Raw genomic sequence first — 17,204 nt, forward strand, 5'->3', positions numbered from 1 at the left:
GTGGCTAGCCCTCTTCAAAGTCTTGGGGTATAAAGATGAAGAAGACAAGATTCTTGCTCTTGTGTGGCTTATAAGCTAATAGTTTAAAGATATGTGTAAGCACTTATAATGTAAATGTTTCAGATGTTATAAGAGAGGAGTGAAAGAGTATAGGAAAGACCAACTTTAGTTTAGAAGAACATAACGGAAGGCTTCACAGAGGAGGTAAGGTTTTATCTAGCTCTTCAGGAATGCGTAGTTTTTCAGGTACAGGATACAGGGGAAAGAGATCTGCAAAGGCACGAAGAATTGTAAAGAGTTCAGCATAATTGGAGCATGGGATAATTGTGAATAGTGACAGGAAATGAAGCTAGAAAGACTGTGGTCTGATTTTGAATCCATTCAAAACAAAAGTGAATATTTGTGCTTTGTAATTCAGCACAAGAATCATGTGATTAGATGTTTGTTCTAGAAAGGCTGCCATTTGAGTGGACAGAAATGCAAGGACTGGAGACCGATGAAGAGGCTAGTTATAGTTTAGGAGGGAGATTTTGAAGGCATGAACTAAGACAATGAGAATGGAGAAGGGGATAGTTTGAAAAATACTTAGAAGAGGTATACCTGGCAGACCACACTGACAAAATGTGCATGAATGGAAGGAGAGAAGTGGGGGACGGTATGTCCATCATGATTCAGTTATAGATAAGGGAATTCACTCTGGTTAGAATAAGCAGAAAACAATTGATGTACAAGGAATTTGCTGTCTACAAAATCATTGGAAGAGGTGGGAGTCTCATGACTCCCAGAACGATACCACAGAACCAACCCACCAAGGAAACTGCCACCTCTGCTCAGGGAGTTGGCTAAGCAGGACACTGGCACCCCGGTTGCAGCCTCCAGAATCATACCACTTCAACTACATTGAGGATCAGGAAGTTCCCCACTCCTGTCCCCAGAACTTGGTTGCAGAGCCATGTTGCCCTTCTGTAATTTGTGCCAAAAAAAAAAAAAAAAAAAAAAAAAATGGGTATCTTGTGTGTTACCTCTACTTCCCCACAGAGCTCAGTTCTCATTTCAGATCTTATCCAAGTGTGTCTGATTGGTAGAATCTAAATCCCGTAAAACACCTATAGAATCACTTGGGAAAAAAGTACTGAAGGAGGGACTGCCATAAAATGAACAGTGAATGCAAGAAATAGGAAGTATTGGGGGTGCCTGGGTGGCTCAGTCGGTTGTATGTCCGACTCTTGCTTTCGGCTCAGGTCATTATCTCACAGTCATGGGGTCAAGCCCCATGTCGGGCGTGGAGACTGCTCGGGATTCTCTCTCTCTCTCTTCCTTTACCCTTGTCCCCCACGCACATTCTCTCTTTCTCTCTCAAAAAATAAATTTATTTTTTTTATTTAAAAAAATTTTTTTTATGTTTATTTATTTCTGAGACAGAGAGAGGCAGAGCATGAGTGGAGGAGGGGTAGAGAGAGAGGGAGACACAGAATCAGAAGCAGGCTCCAGGCTCTGAGCTGTCAGCACAGAGCCCAACGTGGGGCTTGAACTCACAAACCGTGAGATCATGACCTGAGCTGAAGTCGCTCTCTCAACCAACTGAGCCACCCAGGCGCCCCTCAAAAAATAAATTAAAAAAAAAAATAGGAATCATTGAATTCAAGAAATGATGGCGTGGGAAGAAATAAGTAAAAATTAGAGCTGTCTAAAAATATTAATGTATAAGGAAAAAATTAATAACTGGAAGATAAAAATCCCAGAAATTCATAAAAGAAAGGAACTTAAACTTTGCTAAGGTTTTTTTCCCTTTGGGAGTAATAATAGGTACTAATTAACATCAGAAATTGATGGAAAAGTACATGTTTAACTGTGTGTATTAAAATTTTAAGGACTACTATTAGGAAGAAAGGCTAGATGTATAGTTTATTAACCACTAAAAAGAAAAAGGATTGGTCAACAAAAATGTGGAAGGGAAATAAAAATAAACATATCAGTTATAATAAATATTAATGAATGAAATTCTCCTATGAATAGATATTGGCTATCAAATTGAGTTAAAATTGAGTTCCATGTTGTATTTGAGAAATACCCCTAAAGAAAGCAATATATAAGGTTTGAAAATACAGGAATGAAAATATATAACAGGCAAATGCCAACAACAGTAACAAACAAATCTGGGAATATTAATATTAGTGATAATAAAATTGATGACACCAAAAGCTATAATCTACCAAAAAAGATGATAATTATGAAGCTTAATGTAACTAAGCTCCTAAATATCTCAACAAATACTAGTATACATTAACAAATTCACAGTTATTGTGGTAGATATTAATCTATTTGATCAGTAGACAAATAAGCCAAAATAAAAAAGAATATGGGGGATTTGAATAACACAGTTAATACACTTTGTCAACTAAATATATTTATAATTATATTCCCAGAATATTATTCCCAATTCTGAAAAAAATTTATTTAAACACCTATGAAATGTTTACAAAAATTGGATACGTATTGAACTCAAAGAAGATCTCCGTGTTTCCCAAAAAGCATACTCAAACAGATTACTTTCTGTAATCAGCATAAAATTAGAAAATAGTGAGCCAAAAATTTACTCAGGTGAAATTAAAAAAACAAAGAAACAGGAAAAGCAGTTACCCAGAAAACAAAATACAAGTTCCTTTAAACTTAAAAAAGATGTTTGACCTCAGAGTTACAGACATGAAAATTTTAAAACAGTGAGATACCTTTGTGGGGAAAGACTAAAAGTTTGATCACATACAGCATATGGAAACAGAATTCTTATACACTGTCCATGGTATAAGTTGAGGCAACTCTTTTGCATAGCAATTTAACAATACCTAACAAATTTTAAATTTACAAGCCCTGTAACTTAGTAATTTCACTTAAAGGAATCTTCTTCAGATGGTGGTTTTTACATGAGCACAAATATATATGTGTAAGGATGTGTAAGGATATATATGTGTAAGGATGTGCAGTGTAGCAAAAATAGGAAAACTCACTAAATTTCCACTAATAAAGGACTAATGACTTGCAACTCTAAAAATAATTAGAGGTTCTGATATGAAACAGTCTGTAAGATGTCTCAGAAAATAAAAATGCAAGTTATAGAACACTTACATAGTGTACTGCAATTTATGAGAAATGGGGCGTATGTTTCAAAGGTATCCGTATGTTATTTTTAAATGTTTGATTTTTTTAAAAATGACTGTCTCTGGGAGTTGAACTGAGGACACTAAGAGTTCCAAAGGGTGTAGAAGTTTACTTTTCACCGTATGTCTATAGCTGCTGCTCGAATTACCTTTTTGGGTTTTGTTCTTTTTATTCTTTTTATTTTTATTATTATTATTATTATTATTATTATTATTGTATTCCTTCTTTAAAAAATAATTTTGAAAAGCACTTTCTTTGGGATAGAAGAATAAATTAAAACCAAAGTCATAAATTACATATAAATGAACTTGATAACAAGAGAACTCTGTCACAGCCTGTGGGATGTTGCTAAAACTGTACTGAGAGGAAATGATATATCTTTAATATACTTGTTAGGAAACAAGAAAGATTAGAAATTAATGAATGAGGCTTTCAACTCAAGAAAGCTAGAAAAACACCAAAGTAAAAAAAAAAAAAAAATGGAGGCAAGAAATTAATAAAGACAAAGCAACTTAAAAAAAAATAAGAAATTGAAAAAAGAATAATTGACTAGTAAAAGCAAAAATTGACTCTTTATAAAGACCATTTTCTAAGGAAAATCCAAGAACTCAACCATTAAATTTTTTATAACTGATCAGATTATATACTAAGGAAACCAGATACTGTATCAACATACAAAAATAATTGGTATTTTTTCATTAAAATAATAAATTATTGAAAATAGTATTAGAAAAAGTATCCCATTTATAGAGGCAATAAAAACTGTAAAACATCAGGAAATCTACCTGACACAAAATAACTATGAAATAAACAGTGAAATTAGGAATAAAAAAAGTGTCTAAAAAATGGAGAGGTTTACATTGTTAATGAATTCTGAGGCTTAATAAAGATGTCAATTTATTTTAATGAAATCATATAGTTACTAACTTTCCAATCAACAATCCCGGTGTGATTTTCTCAGTAAACAAGGTGATTTTTGTATCTGTTTTTTTAATATTTATTTATTTATTTTGAGAGAGAGAGAGAGAGCCCATAAGCAGGGGAGCGGCAGAGAGAGAGAGAGAGAGGGAGAGAGAGAATCCCAAGCAGGCTCCACACTGTCAGTGCCAAGCCCGACACGGGACTTGAACTCACCAACCATGAGATCATGCATGACCTCAGTGATAAAACACAAATGTACTAATTGTTCTGGTTAAAAGCCAAAGATCGTCAGATTGAGTAAAAAATGAAGCTCAGTTATATGTTGTTAACAAGAGACACATCTGAAACATAAGGTTACATAAAGTTTGAAAGTAAAAAAGTGAGGAGTGCCTCCGTAGCTCAGTGGGTTAACCATCCTGCTCTTGATTTCTGCTCAGGTCATGATCTCAAAGTTCGTGAGTTTGAGCCCCACCACATAAGGCTCTTCACTGACAGTGTGGAGTCTGCGTGGGATTCTCTGTTACCCTCTCTCTCTGACCCTGCCCTGCTGGTGCATGTGCGTGCATGCATGCTCCCTCTCTCTCAAAATAAATAAAATACACTTAAAAATAAATTAATTAATTAAGGAAACATTAAAAAAATAAAATAAAAAAGAGAGAAAAGAAAAAAACATCAATGGTAACCAAAATAAAAACAGAACAGCCATTGAGGACTAAACTGACTCAGGTGAAAAGCAATACTAAAAATAAAGAGAATCATTTCAAAATGATAATGAGTTCAATTCGTTGCAAATGTTAAGATAAATTTACTAATTTAATATTTATGCACCTATTAGCATAGCCTTAAAAAACATACAAACCAAAAATTGACACGACTGCAGCTCCACAATTACAGGGGGAAGTTTCAATATACTTTTGAGTAATTTTAAAAGGATATCAAATACTTGAGCACCGTGAATAACAAATTTGACCTAATGGACATTCAGAGAACATTGCCCCAACAACTGTAGAACACATGTTCTTTTCAAGTATACATGGAATATTTGTAAAATTGACCAAATACTATCCGTAAGGAAATTATCAACAGATTCCAAAGGATTTACGTAGACAATGTGTTGTGTTCACAATACAATTAAGCTTTAACTCAGTTACTCAGTGTTAACCAGGAAATTCCCATATATCTGGAAATTAAGAAGTCCATTGCTAGGGGTCTGGGGGGCTCAGTCAGTTAGGCGTCTGACTTTGACTCAGGTCATGATCTCACCGTTCATGAGTTCAAGCCCTGCATCGGGCTCTCTGCTGTCAGTGCAGAGCCTGCTTTGGATCCTCTGTCTCCCTCTCTCTGCCCTTCCCCCACTCACTCTTTCTCAAAAATCAATAAACAAACAAAAAAACCTCACATTTCTAAATAACCCACAGGTTAAAGACAGTTTTATAATGGAAACTACCTTGAACTGAAATATAACAAAAATACCACATTTCAAAACTTGTAGAATTGTTACAGTGATGCTAAATGAACATTTTAACCTTTGAAATGGCTATAAAAGAAAAGAATAAAGGCTGAAAATGAATGAGCTAAACATTTATCTAAACAAGTTAGGGGAATAAAAACAGTAAAATAATCCTAAAAGTTAAAAGAAATAATGATATTAATAACAGAATTCATGGAAAATTGATTATTTGAAAAGACTAAGTGATATAAAGTATATATTTGCATTGCTTTTGTAATTAAAAAATCAATAAATAAAATGTAGGTAAAGATATACATGTTACTCACTTTCTTCTTTATAAAAGTGAGAATATTATACTACCCAAATATCAAAAAAAAGGGCCCAATTAGGTAAATTGATGAACATCACAACTGAATTTTATTCATTCATTAAATAGAAAATGCATATTATATAGCATTGAGTGAAAACAAGCGCACAAAATTGGATGTTTAATAGGATCTTCACTTTTTATAAAATTTCATAGAAAAAGCATGCAAAAAATATATATTGAATGTGAACAGTGTTATACATATATATAGATGTACGAGCTATAGATTTATGGGTACTTTTTATCTATTTCTTTATACTTTTCAAAATGTGTACTCCTTAAAATTTCTAAAATTGCTGTGTTACACTTAAAAAAATTTTTTTTAATGTTTATTTTTGAGAGAGACACAGTGTGAGCAGGGGAGTGGAGAGAGAGAGAGAGACGCAGAATCCGAAGCAGGCTCCAGGCTCTGAGCTGTCAGCACAGAGCCTGACACAGGGCTTAAACCCACAGTGCTGTGAGATCATGACCTGAGCCAAAGTCGGACACTTAACCGGCTGAACCACCCAGGCGCCCCAACTGTCTTACACTTTTAAATTGGAAAAAGGAAGAAAAAATTTAAAAGATCTATTCCTCTTCTCCTCCCAATCTTTAGTTCAGTTTGCAATAAAGTAGATATATCACTTCACTTTAGAGACACCTTAAGTCTGGCAGAAACCAGAAATCGACTTTCACCAGAGATGAGTTGCTGTTCTCTATCCAGGCTTATGGGTCTGCCAGTGATGCTATGAGCACTGTGTATGTTCTTCATAATCAAATGAAGTTTCCAGGTTCATTATTTCATATATTTCCCTATGCTAACAGTTGGAAGGTTGGGGATTTTGTTTATTTTGTTTTGCCTAAACTTAAACCAATATCCCATGCCATTTTCTAGCTATGAGTAATACTGCCAAGCTGCATAATGGAATTAGGAACTATTTGTGTGATTTGTAAGAGATTACTGTATGTTTTATGGAAGATAACGACTTAGAAACTTTAGCCTACTACATCTTCAGTTGCGTTGTTTTGTACTCTGTGATTATTTAAATGTTGTACTGATTTCTTTAAGGTAGAGTTTCTTTAAGGTAGAAATGGTTGAGACATGTTTATGTTGCTGATTGGTAGTTATGAAACAAAAGAATTCGGGTTGAGTAGCTTAATAAGAAGAAAGATTGGGGTATTGAACTAAGTTCAAATAAATAACTCAAACTCATAAAACGAACATTCCTAAGAGCATATGCTTCCCTCTAAAGTCAACAAAAATAGACACATTTTAATAAATCTCACCAGTAACTAAATCTCTTTACTGTCTTTCTACAGAAAGAAGCAATTCCGGTATCTGCTAGAAACCAAAGGGAAAAAACCAGGTCTTGTCAATGAAGAAAATAATGACAGCAAAAGACTTGTAGGAGAAAACACAAACCGTGCTACGCTAAATTATACCACAAGAGACTTTTATAACGAACGGCTAGAGGTAAAACTACCGTCAGTCTTTGGAATCTGGTGCCTGGATATGTCCCACATGGCTTGGGACTTGGCAGTTGTACATTTCTCCCTTCAATCAGTTAAGATAACATTTTTTGTTTGTCCTGGAAAGCTATATATGGCTGGAGACAGTAGGCACCAAGGTGTTTGGAGGAAGTAGAGCCCATAGTTCCAGTATCTTTATTTCAGCAGAAAAAAAATGTTCAGAAGAATCTGTATCAAAAACCTAGACCAAAGTGGACCAAAGGTTCTGATCTCTCGGAATTAAGAGAAGGGATAGATAGGCTCGCTGTGAGTACTTAACTAGCCCGTGTCAGATTGGCAGAGGGCACGGCAGAACCTCCATTCCTGTTCTCTTTGCTTGCGTCCTTGGTGTTTTAATTCTCTTCTTTCATTCTCCTGCACCATTAACTCCTGTGTCCTTAGTCGTGTAATATAATTTTAACCTATCTTGTTCCCACTGTAGCTACTTAGCCAGAAAAACTGGAACTAATTCTTTACTTCTTTGTGTTCGGAGGTTTATTGGAGGAATACCATGTCAGGGTGTTGCAGGAGCTACAAAGAAGACAAGTATTCAGTGCCTGTCTTGATGGAACTCCTAAGAGAGCTGAAGGAACAAATCCTTTAAGTAACAACAGAATGTGAAGATGCTGCAGGAGATTTTGAGGGGACTAAAGGGCACGAGAGCAAGACCGAGAGCAGGAAGCACTGATCGAACATCTTTATGTGCAAGGCACATTTTATATATACATTTTATATATACATGGAAGTGAAATGGCCTGGCAAGTGGTTTTCAGATGTTTTTTAAGAGCTATGAGACGTTTTATTCAAACCATATTGTAGCTGAAAACCCAGTATGTCAAAACAAAGCAAGAACAGCAGACCAGCTGTTGTTGTCGTGGGAAAGGACACTTCAGAGCTTCAATTGACTGGATCTTCTATTCTTTTCCTTTCCTTTCCCCTCATCTCAGTCCCCTCATGCCCAATCCTGAAGCATCTCTTTGGAACCCATAGGGCTCTAAGGGTTACAGCTTGAAAATACCTTGAAAACTCAATGTAACGATATTTTTATAGCATCCTAAAAGATGTTCGGATTCTGCTTTAAACTCTCCTGACACAAAAAAGATTACTGCTTCATGAGGTGGCTCTTTATCTCTGAGCGACTCCATTGGTGAAGAAATTCTTACCCATGTGAAGCTGAAAGCTGCCACCTAATAACTTTTACTCCATGATCCTAGTACCACCTTATGTAGAAAAGAGATTAAGTCTCTTTCTCATGAAAACTCTTCAGATACTTGAATACCTTGAAGTCCTCCCTCCCTACAGTCATGCTTTCACTCACTCAAAAATCATGTCACACACTACTTGGGCCGTAGAAGTCACTGTCCTTATCCTCATGGATGTCACATTCTTGCTTTTTTTTTTTTTTTTTTTTTTTTAATGTTTATTTATTTTTGAGAGAAAGAGAGACAGAGTATGTTGGGGGGGGGGGGAGGGGGGCAGAGAGAGGGAGACACAGAATCTGAGCAGGCCCCAGGCTCTGAGCTATCAGCCCAGAGCCTGACACGGGGCTCAAACTCACAAACCATGAGATCATGACCTGAGCCAAAGTCCGACACTCAACCAACTGAACCACCCAGGCGCCCCAGGATGTCACATTCTAATGGAGGAAATAGACATCCACAGGGATGATTATAAATCAGTATATCAAGAGAATGGAGGGGGGTTATCTTATCCAGGTCAAGGGAGGCTTTCTAGAGAAGAAGCTTCCTGATCTCAGTCTTTTTTTTTTTTTTTTTTAATTTTTTTTTTTCAACGTTTATTTATTTTTGGGACAGAGAGAGACAGAGCATGAACGGGGGAGGGGCAGAGAGAGAGGGAGACACAGAATCGGAAACAGGCTCCAGGCTCTGAGCCATCAGCCCAGAGCCCGACGCGGGGCTCGAACTCACGGACCGCGAGATCGTGACCTGGCTGAAGTCGGACGCTCAACCGACTGCGCCACCCAGGCGCCCCCTGATCTCAGTCTTAAATGATAAAATGTAGCTATATGCAGAGGGAAAAGGGCAATTCTGAGAAAGAGCACACTATGAATAAAAGGCATTAAAAGCGTAAAAAGACAAGGAGAGAGCCAGGAGCTACGAGCAGTTCACTCTTCAGAAGCACAGTGATGGAGGTAGATGGTGTTAAAAGAAGAGAATACAAAGGGTAGTGAGAGGACTGTGTGAAAGGACTGAATTTAATCTTTGCACAAAAGGGGCTTCCTGATGTGGCCAAAAGAGGAGAATGAAAGCCAAACTGGCAGGATTGTGAGTCCTTTTCTTGAAGGCACTTGGTTCCGTGAGTCAAAAATTAACACTAATTTCAACAAAAGACATTTAGAAAAATGTTAAAGAGCTGCATGCAAAACAAGAACAATGTCATAGAGAGATCAACCAACTCTATAAAAAATAGACAATTCCAGTGATTTTTAAATTGTTCAAGAGTATTGAAAAAGAAGGAACACTTATGCTGCAGACAGCATAACATTCCATCTAGAACCTGCCAGGATTGCGCAGAAAAAGAAAAGCCATACCAGAAATCTAAAAACATTGACGATACAAAATCCTTTAAAAAAGGAAGGGGAGTGCGCCTGGGTGGCTCAATCAGTTAAGCATCCAACTTTGGCTCAGGTCATGATCTCACGGCTCGTGAGTTCAAGCCCCTCATTGGGCTCTGTGCTGACAGCTCAGAGCCTGGAGCCTGCTTCGGATCTGTGTCTCCCTCTCTCTCTTCCCCTCCCCCGCTAGCGCTCTCTTTCTGTCTCTCTGTGTCTCTCTCTGTCTCTCTCTCAAAAATAAGTAAAAACATTAAAATTTTTTTTTAAAAAAGGAGGAGGAATATCAAGGGGACTACAGCAGAACATTAAATGAGTAACAGAACATACAGCCAAGTGTGGTTTATTCTAGGAATGCAAGGAAGATTAAATAATAGATTGATAGATCTAAGGTGAAAAGTTAAGATTACTTCTGTAGACATTAAATAGGCATTTCACACAATTGAACATCTATTCTTAATTTTTTTAAATCAGCAAATAGGATAAATAGAAATGTATAGCAAACATCCTGCTTGATGGGGAAACTCTAGAAACATTAGCATTAATGGCAGGCAAAATTCTGAGTAAGATGGTCTCCGTGATTCCCATCCCCCTGGTATCCACACTCTGATATCATCCCCTCTCTTTAGTGCAGGTAAACATGTGATTTGCTTCTAACCAATGGAATGTGGCAAGGGTAAAGGGATTTTGCAGATATAATTAAGGTCTCTGATCAGTTGGAAAGGGAGATTATCCTGGGTAAGCCTGACCTAATCAGGCAGGTCCTTTAAAAGAGGATTCAGTCTTTCCATAAGAGATTCTACTGCTGGCCTTGAAGAAGTAAGCCACCATGCGAGAGGGTAACATGGCCAAAAACTGCAAGAAGCTTCTAGGAGCTGAGAGCAGCCCCCTGCTGGCAGCCAGCAAGAAAGTGGGGCTTCAGTTCTACAACTGCAAGGCGCTGAATTCTGCCAACAATCACCTAGATTTAGAAGAGGACCCAAGCTTTAGAAAGGAACACAGCCTGGCCAACAGCTTGACTACAGCCTTGTGAAGTCCTGAGCAGAGCACCCGGCTAAGCTGTGCATGGACTCTTCGTGCACGGAAACTGTGAGATGATAGATATGTGCTATTTTAAGCCACCAAATTTGATGTAATTTGCAATAGAACCCTAATGTACCGTTGAAGTCAGCTTCAAGACAAGGATGGCCAATATCACCATTATTATTTATCAGTACAGACAATGCAAAGAGGCAAGAGAAAGAAATTAGTGGTAACTTGAAAGGAAGGAAGAACTGAAAACATATAAGAGTAAAAGTGGGGAGAACTTACCTTAACAGATACCAAGTACTGTTGTAAAGCTGTAGTAATTATGGCAGTGTCAGAATAGACAAATAGACCTGAGAATACAATCGAGATCCAGAACTATCCCGTGCATATGGAATACATATACCCCATGTATATGGGGATATAGATAGGAAGTATTATAGATTAGTACAGTTTAATAAATGCTAGTTAGGAAATTGAGTCTCAAATCAGAACTACATATTGAATCCCTGCTTTATACCATGCAACAAAAATTAACTCTAGACCAAATAAAAACCCAAGTATGAAAAGCAAAACTTTAAAGTCATTATTGAAAAAATAGGTGAAAATCTGTATGACCTTGACCGGGTGGGCTATGATTTTCTAACACCTGCAGGACACAAAGAAGAAGAAAAAAATGTCATAAACTTGGCAATCAAGGTCATTGTTGTAGGTTTCTAACAGGAGTGGTTTCAGTGGAGTCATATAATCAGAGTCTCAAAGTGGTTTAAGGAGTAAATAAACAACCAAGAATTAAAAACAGGGAATGTTGACTCCTGTTTTGAGAAATGTCAAAGGGAGAAGTAATCTGAAGCCATATAATATTTTGTACAGAACACTTGGCCGCTTGGAGACCTGGATTTGAGCCCCTGATTCTACCACTTACTACCTGAAAGACCTTGCCCTAGTCCCTTAATCACTCTCTTGACTCACAACCTAGCATGCTTTCACTTATAAAACCTTATATACCCTCCTTCTTACCTTTTGAAAAATATTTAAATCACTGCAGTACAGAGTGCTCAGTCTCTCTCTTCCGTGGGTCCTGAGTTGTTGAGGGAATGAATTGTAGTGAGTGCCTCACAAGTCAGGGTAAGCAAACCCTTCCATTATACATATGACACGTATAATTATACAGATGACGCGTATAATTCTGTTGGCTGGTAGCTGTCCATCCTTTCTCCTAACTTGTTCTAAGAAAGATTTAAGACCAACATAGAATCAGACAGCTGAAAGGAACGAATGATTCCAGTCCTGTTCTTAGACAGATGAGGAAAACTGGAGACTCAGAGGAACTCCTCGGGACTGCACGGTGAGTTACTGCCGGTGCTGCCTCTAGGACTCAGACCTCCTGACTCCTGACCTTGGACTCTTTCATAGTAAATCATGCTGCTTTCTGAAATCTTTCTGACCACCCCAGCATAAAGGGCTCTCTCCTCTCTGAACACCGACTGTATTTGTTGTCTAAACAATCTCATTCAGCACTCACTTACGGTTTACTATTTCTCAGTTAGTTTTTCCTATCGTGGGCCCGTCTCTCCAACCAGCCTGCAGGTCCTTCAAGGACTAGATTAGAGTTTTCTCTAAGTAAGTGTTAGTAGATGATACCTAATCCTGAGCAAGCCCCTCAACTTCTGTTGACCTCAGTTTCCCATTTATGGGATGGAGATATAGCTTATATCCTAGTACAAGTACCGTTAGAGCTAAAATGGCTCTACAGCAAATCCCACTCTTTGACCTACTTTGTTTCCAAACCATCTTCCTGACAACAAAATCGTAGTCCAGTGAAATAAACAACATTGTTTAGGGTTCATCTCATCAGGATTGAACTTGTATAATACTTGCTTATGAACCCCACAGGGATATTGTGGGAAAGAAAAAAATAAGTATATGAAAGCATTTGAGAATGGAAAAAGCATTATTCAAAGAGCAATAACTCCTTGACGGGTCAGGGCAAGAGAGGTATCTCTAATGTGCTTTTAACAGGATCATTCTGGACAGGCAGAGTGAGCCGCCCTGGCAGACCCCTGATGAGTATAGAGCACACTTCATGGAGATGCGAGTAATTGGCTTGGAGCAGAGAAGAAATGATGAAGTAAAACTGCCTTCAAACAGTTACTAAATTAAGGGTTATTATGGCAGATACAATTCTGTAGCAACATGTCTATAAAGAAGTAATGGAAAGGAGCTATAGCAAGAAATTTTAAAACCAAAAACTGCACTATGCCAATTATGAAAAGTTTAATTTGTATTTTGTATAAATTATTTAACAAAGTATGTCATATAAAAATTCTTTAAATTTTTGTTATCCCTACGTTACCATGGTAACTTTCCAGTCTTACTGCCAGAACTTTTCTTCCTTAAAAGACTCAAAATTGTGTTTTAAGAAACTTAGCAATGTGTAAAAGAGGCATTCACTAAATACGCTGTGGGCCTTCTCGTCGTGTAAATGTATTGCACGTTGTAAAATATTGCTCGTTTCGGCTAGTGATCGATCTCCAGTGATTCACACTTGTCTTTCTCCTTGGTAGTCCCTACGTAGCCCAGATTTACTGAGTGTTAAAAGGGAACAGCTCAATGCTGTTCTCATCAACAAGCTAACTTAGTGCAGGTGACTAAGTCCCAGACCATATTTCAGAGTTAGAGAAAGTTAGGTTCCTCGGAGAAGTAGCCAGCTGGAACCATTTGTTATTTATCGCCCATCACAATCTGTACATATTTTTACGAGAGGTCAACTCGTGACCAGTTGTTTTTAGCATATGAACTAAATCAGGTCGGTATGCTGACCCCCGAATGGTGAGTGATTATTTAGAGAACTCATACATGTCATAAGAACATTTCTAAAATATGTCTTTGTCAGGGAAAGTTGGCGACAATTGTGATTCATCATTAACTTATGTGAATTAATCAAGAATCTAAAACATCTTTGGTTGTTTTAAAAATTGTAAACATTTGGAAAAGGAAGAGAAATAGAACAAGGGAGGAAAAAGCACTTGTCATCTCACAACCCAAAGGCAATCTTAATGATACTGGAGTATATTTTCTTCCAAAAATTTTCCGTATACTTTTTCTGACGTTTTCTTGAAAATTTCGAACATACAGCGACGTTGAAAGCATTTTACAGTGAACACCCCTACCCCCAACCTAGATTCTGTCGTTAACATTGTACTACAGTGCACGTGCTTGTCTCACACCTGTACATTTCCCCATCCTCTCTTTACCACCAATACACCTTATAGTGTTTCATTCATTTCAGAGTAAGTGCAGACATTAGCATGCTTCTTCCTAAATATTTCAGCATACATATCATTTAGAGTTCAGTATTTTACATAGTTTCTTCTTCTGAGGTAAAACTTACACACGACGATACACAAATCTTAGATGTACGCTTGCTAAGTTTTGACAAATACATACACGTGTATAATGCAACCTCTTTTAAACCTCAAAATTTAATTTTGTTTTTTCCATTTAACATTCTAATGTATTTTCCTTGTTATTACAAGTCCTTAAAAGTATAATTTTAATGACAATATCTGTTAATATACATTTTTTAATGTTTATTTATTTTTGAGAGAGAGGGAAAGAACAAGCAGGGGAGGGGACAGAGAGAGAAAGAGAGGGGGACACAGAATCGGAAGCAGGCTCCAGACTCTGAGCTGTCAGCATAGAGCCCGACAGGGGGCTCGAACTCACAAACCGTGAAGTCATGACCTGAGCTGAAGACAGACGCTTAACCGACTGAGCTACTCAGGCACCCCTGTTGATACTCTAAATTTAACTCTTTAATTCATCTTGAAATTATTTTGGTATTTTTATGAGTTGGAGGTTTGAGTAGATTCTTTTCCAAGAAGCTAAGCCCATTGTCTCGTTGACATTTATTATTTCTTTTCTCTTTCACTGATGTGAATTGCTTTCCTATAATTCTGACTGTCTGATCTGTTCCATTAATTTTTCCATATGTATTGTGGCACTTTCCATCATAATGCCTCGATACTCCTCACAAGTATTAATAGCCAAAATAAATGTTGAATTCTTATATTGAAGAAAATGGGTTTGTTTCAGCCTCTGTTGTGAAATTGGGGCCCAGTGCCTGAGTAGCCTCGGGCCCAAAGCTTCTCTATGGTGTTTTGGACCCAGGTTTTTCATTTGCAGGCTTCCAGACCCAGAAGTTGAGTGGGAGCACTGTTTCTCTCAAGGCCAAGTTCTGGGTCCCTGGCTTGTATATATCTCCTCTTCCTGCTTGTACACGTTCTCCCAACTTTGTCCAAGTGGTCTAGGCTAATAAATCAGTGTAGTACCACTACACAGTTTCTTAAAATACAGACTAAATTCAGCATATGGGTATTTCAAGTATGTATATGGATATTAACTAACCTCATACCAATTAAGATTGTCGGTATCAGTGCCATGATACATTTAGCACCACAAGCCATGAACCTCTGCATTCATCTGTCTTATGTGAACTAACCTGTCTTAACTGAGAAAGGAGAAAGTCTACCAACAGAGTAATCGTTGTTACCATCTGAGTGATTCCGATCAAAACCCACTTCCAACAGAGCTGTCCACCAGAGGTAGGAGTGGACTGGGAAGTAGAGAACTCCCTACTGCTGGCTTTACTCAAGCAGGGCTTTGTGTCAAGAGTGTCTAGGAAAGCACTCCTGCTCTGAAGGATGAGGCTCAGAACAGATCATTTCAAGTTAGTCTGGTTCAGCCCCTTGTTCCTTGGCTCCTGGGTTATGACTCCATGCACCATTTTTTTTTTTAACAGGAAATAAAGGAAAAAAAGAAATTCTGCAAGATGTATATGGAGGACCTTGTGAAGGAAGCCACGGACATCAACATGAAGAACGAGGCTCTGCAGAAGCTCTGGCCGCAGATGTTCATCGAGCTTGTTAGGGACGCAGTCATAGAAATCCGCAATAAAAACTCCTATATGAAGCTTTGCCTACAGCAGATAACTGACCAAAAATAGAAATGGCTTGTAGTTCCAGTTGATTTTAGCAGCTCTGTGTTTTTGAAGGTTGAAAATAAGTAGGTTAAACATGTTAAAACGACACTGGGCTGCAAACTACAAAGACTAGCATCAAAGCATTATTGCCTACTGTTCTCATAGCTGAAGGTTAGGAAGGAAGGAAGGAGAGAGAGAGAGCGAAAGAGGATTAGCTTCCTGTGTAAGCTGACCAAGCCACCTTTGGGAACTAGGCAGTCTCTAGAGATAGCTGGGCCTTGAGTTGGCACTGCGTCTGCGGTTCTTGCTTCGACCGGTGCCCCTGCTCTAGCCCAGAGCACGCAGCGTGCTCGCTCCTGCTTCGGCATCGGTTGCTTCTACCTACCCGCAGCTGATAGTTTCCAGTTATTTGCCTTTTTATTTTATGTCATGATTTCAAAGCCAAAAATATGTTCTTTTTTTATGAGTGAAGAATAAACTTATTAATAAATTAGTAAAAAAAAAAAAATCGTCTGTTTGCGTCCTTCCTCCAGTCAGAATTGTCATATTTATTTTATGTTCCTTTTGAGCTGAGTAGGAGCCCTTCTCTTCATTTATGTAGGAGGAGGCGCCGTTCTTCCAGGGATGTGTCCTCAGGGCACCACCGGGACTCGTGGGCCCACTGTGGGCAGAAAATATGAAAATGAGTACAACGGGGGCAGGAAGAAAATGCTCTGTCTGAAGGAATCCCAAGTCAATGTAAAATGCAGTGACAAATCAGTAAGTCTGCTTCTCTGAAAGGTGTTCCTTTCTGTTGCTAGCCACTCTGGGGGCTCTTTTTTTCTGGTAGGCCTGTGTACCTGTACCTCAGAAGTATTAGAAATTCATGGGTGAAAGGTTCTAATTTTTCTGATTCCATTTGAAGTTCCAACAGGTAACTAAGACGTAAGCAGGGGTTTGCCCGAGTTCACGCTGGTGAGGAGGCTGTTGTGAGCCCATTACCATAGCTGGAGATCATACAACTTCAGCAAAACAACCTTACAGGTCAATAAATTGGAATTCTCCAGTTTGCTCAGATTTCGCCTGGCAGGACCACCAGGATGTGGGAAAACAGCGGAAGTTACAGGATGACAGAGATACAGATGTATTCCAGAGTACATACAGAAATGCTTGGAAGGAAGCTAGGTAAGTTGTTTGTGCAGTTCTGAGAAACACCCACCTCCTTAAGAGCTCGCCCAAGAGGCAGTGGTCAAGGTTAGAT

At 38.1% G+C, this 17,204-nt stretch overlaps 1 protein-coding gene across 5 annotated transcripts in view; it reads left to right on the top strand.

The window, feature by feature from the left end:
* Window positions 1-16,183, top strand: part of LRRC49 (leucine rich repeat containing 49) — a 149,987-nt gene extending 133,804 nt beyond the window's left edge. For all 5 annotated transcript variants that reach the window (XM_025919855.2, XM_025919857.2, XM_086711098.1 and 2 more), the window contains 2 exons: window positions 7,194-7,347; window positions 15,785-16,183. In XM_025919855.2, the coding sequence (XP_025775640.2) occupies window positions 7,194-7,347; window positions 15,785-15,988 (358 nt within the window). In that variant the 3' untranslated portion in view covers window positions 15,989-16,183. The remainder of the gene's footprint in view (window positions 1-7,193; window positions 7,348-15,784) is intronic.
* Window positions 16,184-17,204: the final 1,021 nt, after the last annotated feature.

Source organism: Puma concolor, chromosome B3 (genome assembly GCF_028749965.1).
Source record: "Puma concolor isolate L17-30 chromosome B3, mPumCon1.1.hap2, whole genome shotgun sequence".
Lineage (NCBI taxonomy): Eukaryota > Metazoa > Chordata > Mammalia > Carnivora > Felidae > Puma > Puma concolor.